The following is a 7,781-nucleotide window of genomic DNA, read 5'->3' as shown; positions in this document are numbered from 1 at the left end:
CGCAACCCTCGTTGCTGTCACTCCAGACCCTGCCACGCTGGCGGCGATCGTGCGCACAGCCAGGACCGCGCGTAGTGGGACGGCTCGTCGCCCGCCTTGGGTCCCGAAACGCCATCTCTGTGATGTCAGCGGATCTCTGCCACACTGCAATCTGCGACTGTCGCCCCTCTGCCCCGCAGTCTGTGACCCAGCCTCCGGGAGGTGACCTCTCCCTGTAGCCTGGAGCTCTCCGTATCTCCAGCGCCAGTCTGGAACGTGCCCGGACCCCGCTTGGATCCATCTCTATGTGTGGGCCATGGCCAGGCCTGAATTCTGGGGGGGTAGCCCTGGTCTCTGGGGATTGATTGAAGGCACAGAGCTGCCCCGCACCCGTTGCCCTTCAATCCCTTTTATAAAGGAACCGGGGACAGGAAGAAGAGGGGCAAGTGTTCATTCCCTCCGTTTGCTCTCTACTACTGCCAGGGATTGAGAAAGGTGACCCAGGTCTAGCTTCAAGGTCAGAGGGCAAAACATTTAACAGCAAATGACTCGTGGATTCCTACTGTCAGCTGTCATATACCGGCCCCATGGGACCCAAATTAATATGAAGGGTAAACTGGAGGTCCTCTGTCCAGCAGAACATTCTCTTCCCCCTTCTCTCAGACCAGCTGGGCTGCAGCCATTTGGTACCTGTGGTCTCACCAAAACCAGATCAGCAGACCCACCACACACATTTCTACATAAGAGTCAACCGAGTCAGCTCTCATAGGAAAGCCTGCACGGGCCACCCAGAACCCAGATGCGAATATGGGGGCGGCTAGGACTGTGAGGTCATACCTGGGTGCCCCAGATTACCTTTGTGTAGGTGCTGGATAGAGGCTGGGTGGGGCACAGAAATCTCTCTCAAACCATATGTCAAATAGATAGGGGCGTAAATAACCCAAGGCATTAGCAAATGTTTTAACTCATGGGCCAAGGCAAAGTTTGCACTTACTTGACTGCTCACCTGAAGATTGGTGGTTCAAACCTGCCCAGCCATGCTACAGAAGACCTGGATATCTATTTCTGGAAAATTAACCAAATAACTAACTGAACCTGGGACCATCAAGTTGACTGGGACTCATGGTGAGCACATGGTTTGCTGTGAGTTTGTTCGATTACCATCGGGAAAACCCTATGGGACAGTTGTGCTCTATTACACACCAGGTCACCCACTCTGCCACCAGTGCTCCGTTTCTAGAAATGACACTCTGTCGAATCAACATTGCTTAATCTCCCTCCCAAAGGTGACTGATGGAAAATTTGCTTTTTAGTTAACATCCATTATAATGTTTTAAGAGACCACAACATCAAATTCCTAAACTAAAAAAAAAACAAAAACAACTCACTGCCTTCCCGTGGATGACGACTCACAGTGCCCCTTATAGGACAGAATGCAACTGCCCCCTGTGAGTTTCCAAGACTGCCTCATCTCTCTGAGCAGCTGGAGGTTTCGAAAGGCTGACCTATCCACTAGCAGCCCAATGCATAACCACTATGCCACCTTGACGATGACCAGTTCTGTGTGAAATATCCAATCGAAAGGTTCTCAACAGTGGTTCTCAACCTGTGGGTCGCAACCCCTTTGAGGGTTGAACAACCCTTTCACAAGGGTGGCCCGATTCATAACAGTAGCAAAATGACAGTTATGAAGTAGCAACAAAAATAATTTTATGGTTGGGGTAGGGGGGCTCACCACAACATGAGGACCTGCATTAGGAAGGTTGAGAATCTGAAGCAAAGAGCAAGATTGGGGGAGTTAGGGGGGGAACCAAAAACCATAGATTTATAAGGGCTCATTATTGTTTTCATTCTTTATTGGTATTACTTGGGGACTGATACAATTTTGTATCCATTTGAGGTTTCCTCTGCCAAAAATACTTCTGAGGAGTTAAACTGTAATCTGGGCTGTGGAAAAGCCACTTTTCTGATATGAGCTCAGCTATGGAATCCAGGGACTTCCCGGAGCAGAGCGCCTCTACCAGCGGGTGCTGGTAAATGGTGGTGATCTGCTCTGTTCCGCTCCCGCCCGTCGTTGAAGTCACTCTTTGCCTGGAGAGCTTGGCTATGCTGTTCATTTCACCCAGCGCTAAAATCTTAGAGGAAAGGGGTTTCTTTTTCTTCGACGTCTCTTTTTCGGGACCGTTCCATAGTTCAACATGATTTTGCGTCTTCGGGCGGGTCTTTTTCCTCACGGGGATGCAAGTAATGGGTCTCAAGTTCTTGTTCTCTTTTCCAGAAATGCATTTAGATGCATCCAAAATCGGGTGCAGGGCAATGTCTGCGCTTTTAGCACTCTGGAGCTGATCTGCATCCAGGCACAAAGCAGAGCTCACCGTGCGGGAACTCTGAGAGCTGTGGTAGGTCAATTTCCGCACGTTCTTTCCCAGGGGGCTGCCTTTCCTGGACCCCTCCGGGGATTGCTGGCATATGCCTGGAAGGCAGTATCTCCTGCCCTGGGGCCGCTCGATTTCCTTGAGAAGGCTGTGAAAGGTCAAAAGGTATCAAGAGGTCAAATACAGAGCATGATTGACCATATCTCAATGTGAGACAGGAAACAAAAACTCACTTCACGATTCCGGGGATTGATGGATGTGACGCTCCCAGGTAGGTGGTCCTTAAGTCGAGGGACCTGTACAAATAGCCCACTGCCTCCATCGTCAGGTGATGAGAAGAGTCACTGAGCAATAATTGGCCTGCTGGGTATTTGAAAATAATCATATTGGAATTTTTTTTAATTACGCCTAGCTTCACACATTGGAAAGAGATGAAGAAAATGCCATTTTAAAAAAAGAAAAAGCACTGAACGAAAACGATCATGATGCCCCTAAAGCAAACCGGGGGCATATATAATCTGTAGCTATATGAATGGATTTTGAATGAATGCTTACATAAAAGCAATTAGTTCTTAAGACATGGACCTACTCAAGACTCGCCCCCATGAGGAGATCTCTGAAGATATATGGGGGTGATAGCAAAGAGTGGTGAAGAAATCAGGTGGTGCTCAGCTATCAGAGAGAATAGTATCTGGGGTCTTAAAGGTTTGTCTTAAAACAAGCAGCCGCCAAAGTGAGGAGAGGAGTCAGTGAAATCCGTATGGAAGAAGCACACCAGCCGATGTGATCCAAGGATTGTAAATAATAAAATCCAAGCTCAGGGGGAAGGAACGGTAGAAGAGCACTAAAGATGAGAGTGGAAGTGCCAAATCCATTTGCCAGGTCTTTCAGGGATGAAGTCTGACTGTAGCCCAGGAATATAAATAGCCTTACTATCAAACAGCAAGCACCATAAAGTGGATTCTGGCAGCTGGAGGTAGGCTAAAATGTAACCCTTATCCTTTGATCTCCCTTTTTTCCCTTGTTTATTTTAAGTTTCATTGGCACTTCTTCCACATAGGATACAATTCAATCGTTCAATCATATTTGAGTTGTACAATCATTACTACAATCAATTTTAGAACTCAACGTTAACCAAAATATATAGGAACTGGAAACACGGAATCCAGGGCGGATGATCCCTTCAGGACCAGTGGTGTGAGTGGCGATACAGGGAGGGTGGAGGGAGAGTAGGTTGGAAAGAGGGAACCGATTACAAAGATCTGCATGTGACCTCCTCCCTGGGGGACGGACAACAGAAAAGTGGGTGAAGGGAGACGTCGGACAGGGCAAGATATGACAAAATAATAATTTATAAATTATCAAGGGCTCATGAGGGAGGGGGGAGGAGGGAGGGAGGGGAAAAATGAGGACCTGATGCTGGGGGCTTAAGTGGAGAGGAAATGTTTTGAGAATGATGAGGGCAATGAATGTACAAATGTGCTTTACACAATTGATGTATGTATGGATTGTAATAAGAGTCATATGAGCCCCTAATAAAATGATTTTAAAAAGAAAGTGCTGTGTAGCGTATCATGCCAGCTTACAGATTATTACTCAAAAAAAAAAGAAGTAGCAACAAAAATAATTTTATGGTTTGGGAGTCACCACAACACGAGGAGCCGTATGAAAGGGTCGTGGCATAAGGGAGCTTGAAAACCACTGTTTTAGACTAAGAGACATGGCCACCAAATGCAATGGGAGAGCCCTGAACATATCCTGGGCCAAAAAAGACACAGCTATAAAGGAAAGTTCTGGACATTAGAGGGGATTTGCATATGGGCTGTCCATTAGATAAAGTTTTGTGCATGGTTAAATCCCAGGGTTTGAACATTGTGGTGTGGTTATAGAGCAGCCAGAAGGTAGGCAGTGCAGACCTTCCAGGCACTCCCGAGGAGAAAGATGTGGCAATCTGCTCCCAAACTGTTACAGCCTTGGAAACCCTGTGGGACAGTTCTCGGGTCCTATACGGGAGCTCTGGGTTGGAATTGACTAGATGGCAGTGAATTTACTGTGGTTACGGAGGGGAATGTCCTTGTAGTTCAGTGACATGTGAAGCATTTAGAGATAAACGTGTCATCTGCAACTAACTTTGAAAAGGTACAGAAAGTGTGTGTGTGTGTGTGTGTGTGTGTGTGTGTGTGTGTGTGTGTGTAAGACAGAGAGAGAGAGACATGCATGAGGGCACATGTGTAAAAGAACAGACGATGGCAAAATGTTCTCAGTTGGTGAATTCAGGTGAAGACTATCCCGGTGTTTATCATGCTTGTGGTAGTTCCATAATCTGGTGCCAATTTGAGACTATTAAGAGTGAAGGGGAAAAGAAAAAAAAAAGAGTGAATGGGTGGAGTTTAGCCTGTCAATCAGGTCCCAGCTTGATGACCTCATTTGGAGGCACTACAGAGATAAATAGCTCGCTGGAGGCAGGACACACAGACTCTCTGTTTGGTATTCCTGATGACAAGGCACATGGAGCTATGCTAGAGTCCTGGAGCTAGAGGAGCCACGTGGAGACCCACACCAGCACTGAGATACTTACACCTCCACTGGATCCACAAGACTTTCCACCCACTGGCCTGTGATCTTCCTGCATTCGGCATTATTGCATGTGAGTTTGAAGAGGAATTTATAGATTGGCATCAGACATATGGGTTAATAGCAGATTTATGGGCTTAATCTGGACTAGGCTGGGATGTTTTCTTCATTTACAATTGCTCTTTGCTATAAAGCTCTTTCTTATACACATATGAGTGTCTATGGATTTGTTTCTCTAGTCGACCCAGACTAACACAATGCTATTCATAAAACTTACTTGTAGGCTTGAAATGTTTTCAAAATAAAAAATTGAGAAAACCTTTTACCAAGTGCCATTGGGAGTAATTTAATATCTCTCTCCAAAAATTATTCAAAGAAAAACTGCCATAATTCATCATCTAATTTGCAAATGGTATTCATTTGTTCAATTTACCTGTTTACAAGAGGCAATTGCCAAAGAGCTGAATTTATGCCATGGATCATGTACAAAATGTACCTGTCTTGGGGTGGAGGGAACGGAACGGGTCCCTCATCTTGCAGCCTTTTGTCCTTACTACTCTACCCAACCTGAAGGTTCCCTGTGACCTCCATGTTGCTAAACACAAGGGTCAGCTCTCAGACTGCTGGAACCCTCTCCTCTCTCAGCTGCCATGATTTTGTTGATCGGTGGGCCTCCTGTGGAATTTTACCTGAGGTCTGTGATACTAGGGAACAGCCATGGGTAGAGAGATCCCCCACCCTCTGTGTTCAGGCAAATAGCTTCCTCCTCCCATATGGCTTAGATCAAATTCATGGATGGCCCCTAGCCCATGACAAGGCCAGGCTCCCATTTCTCTGCTCAGAAATTAATAACTGAATCTTTTTCCCCACTGATCAATCAGAAACATAGTGCTTGTTAACCAAACTGTGGTTAGCCTTCTCTCCTTTCCTCAAGTCCCTGAACTTGAACCAATGTCCTACCTCTTTAAAGACCCCTCCCAGCCTGACCTCCATGGAAAATATTCAGAGATAGTGATGAGGTCACCCACTCTTCCCACTTCCCCACACCTGGGTTTGGCCTAGCCTTGTTTATTCCTGGTCTCTATAAAACAGCGGTTCTCAACCTGTAGGGTCGCCACCCCTTTGGGGGGTCGAACGACACTTTCACAGGGGTTGCTCAATTCATAACAGTAGCTAAATGACAGTTATGAAGTAGCAATGAAAATAATTTTATGGTTGGGGGATCACCACAACATGAGGAAGTGTATTAAAGGGTCGAGGCATTAGGAAGGTTGAGAACCACTGCTATAAAATAAAACACTCCTTTCCCTAGTTCTGTGAGATGCTTGCATATCTCTGCTTAGACGGAGTGCTCTCTCTATTAAGGTGGTACCCCTCCCTCACTTCTAATATACTCCCTTCTCGTCTTTCTGAATAAAGTTTCTCCCTACCTGAGTTAGTTAAAGTTGATTGTGCCAAACTGGCTGATAAACACATGTGGGATTAATTGAAGGGTAGGGGGATAAATGGCTCAGTAAGCCTCGCCTTTTGAGGTCTTTCGAGTTCTCGGGTCTCCTGCTTTGTGATGGTCGGAACAGGGTGCAGCTGCCTTAGCCAGTCCCCTGATTCAGCTGGCAAGGCTCACTTCCTGCAAGACATCCCAAAGGAAAAGCCACATGGACCTACCCTGATGCAGCCCTGGGTGCTGGAGCAGCCTTGTGGAGACCCCTGCCAGCGCTGAGATGCTTATACATTCACTGACTTGGCTTTCCTCCTGCAGTTGGCATCATAGTGTGTGTTTTGTGAGATGGAGGAGGACTTTGTGGATTGGTGTCAGACATATGGGTTAATGTTGGACTTGTGAGCTTGGGCAGCACTGGGTTGGGATGTTTTCTTGATCTGCACTTAACCTTTATATAAAACTCTCTCTTATACATGAGTTTCTGTGGATTTGTTTCTCTGAAGTACCCAGACTAACACACTACCCATGTTTGGATTTGTGTTTTATCTGACATCATCCTGCCTCTTGAGCCCTTCATGTTGGCCTACCTGTTCCTCTGCCCACCGTTCAAAACAGTGACGTTATCCCAAGTTCTATCTCCTGCCATTTTTTTTGTCTTAACACTCTTGCTTGCTGAATCTTCATCCATTCTGCAGGTGAGCCACCAGGTGTAGCTGGTGACTCCCAGCTGGGCTGTCTCCAGCTCGGTCCTCTAGCTCCTAAGAACCAAATGCATATACTCCACTGCCTACGGGATACATGCTGTGCATGAAGGTTTCAGCGGCTACTGTCTCCAACGTGGGCAGCTGGTTCCCTCCCTCCGCATAGTCTGTTCTGAGTCTGGAAGCTCCGCTAAAAGCTGTTCCCTTTGGGTGACCCTGCTGGCCCTTGAAATACCAGTGACATAGCTTCCAGCATCGCAGCAACACACAGGCATCACAGGACAACACACTGACCGCTTGTCTCCACAGACAAATGGAGAGAGCAGTCCTGGAGAAGAACATCACGCTCGGTCAAGGGCAGGGTCAGCGAGGAGGAGGAAGGCCTTCAACCAGATGGCTGGACCCAGTGACCGCCACAGTGAGCGCTGTTTGGTTCTGTGGTTCTGGGGGTCGTTCAGGGTCAGAACCGACGCGTGGGCACCTCACAACAACGGACTACATCCACTCGGGAAGTTCAAGCTCAACATGCTCAAAATTCACTTATCATTGCCCCATTCTGCAGTGCCACCAACACACACACATACACACTCGGGAAACAAGCTCATCATGCTCAAGATTCGCTCATCATTGCCCCATTCTACACACACACACACACACACACACATGCTCATCATTGCCCCATTCTACACACACACACACACACACATACAT

At 47.0% G+C, this 7,781-nt stretch overlaps 1 protein-coding gene across 1 annotated transcript in view; it reads right to left on the bottom strand.

Moving 5' to 3' along the window:
* Window positions 1-1,826: 1,826 nt before the first annotated feature.
* LOC101649577 (putative tetratricopeptide repeat protein 41) overlaps window positions 1,827-7,781 on the bottom strand; it is a gene marked incomplete at its 5' end in the record, with an annotated part of 87,030 nt that continues 81,075 nt past the window's right edge. The window contains 2 exons of the mRNA XM_030885850.1: window positions 1,827-2,502; window positions 2,588-2,714. Coding sequence (XP_030741710.1) covers window positions 1,827-2,502; window positions 2,588-2,714 — 803 coding nt within the window. The remainder of the gene's footprint in view (window positions 2,503-2,587; window positions 2,715-7,781) is intronic.

This window comes from Echinops telfairi, unplaced genomic scaffold (genome assembly GCF_000313985.2).
Source record: "Echinops telfairi isolate 266 unplaced genomic scaffold, ASM31398v2 ScPeMD7_2;HRSCAF=8, whole genome shotgun sequence".
Taxonomy (NCBI): Eukaryota; Metazoa; Chordata; class Mammalia; order Afrosoricida; family Tenrecidae; genus Echinops; species Echinops telfairi.
Note: the sequence above shows the minus strand (reverse complement) of the source record. Positions and strands in the feature narration are given on the sequence as shown.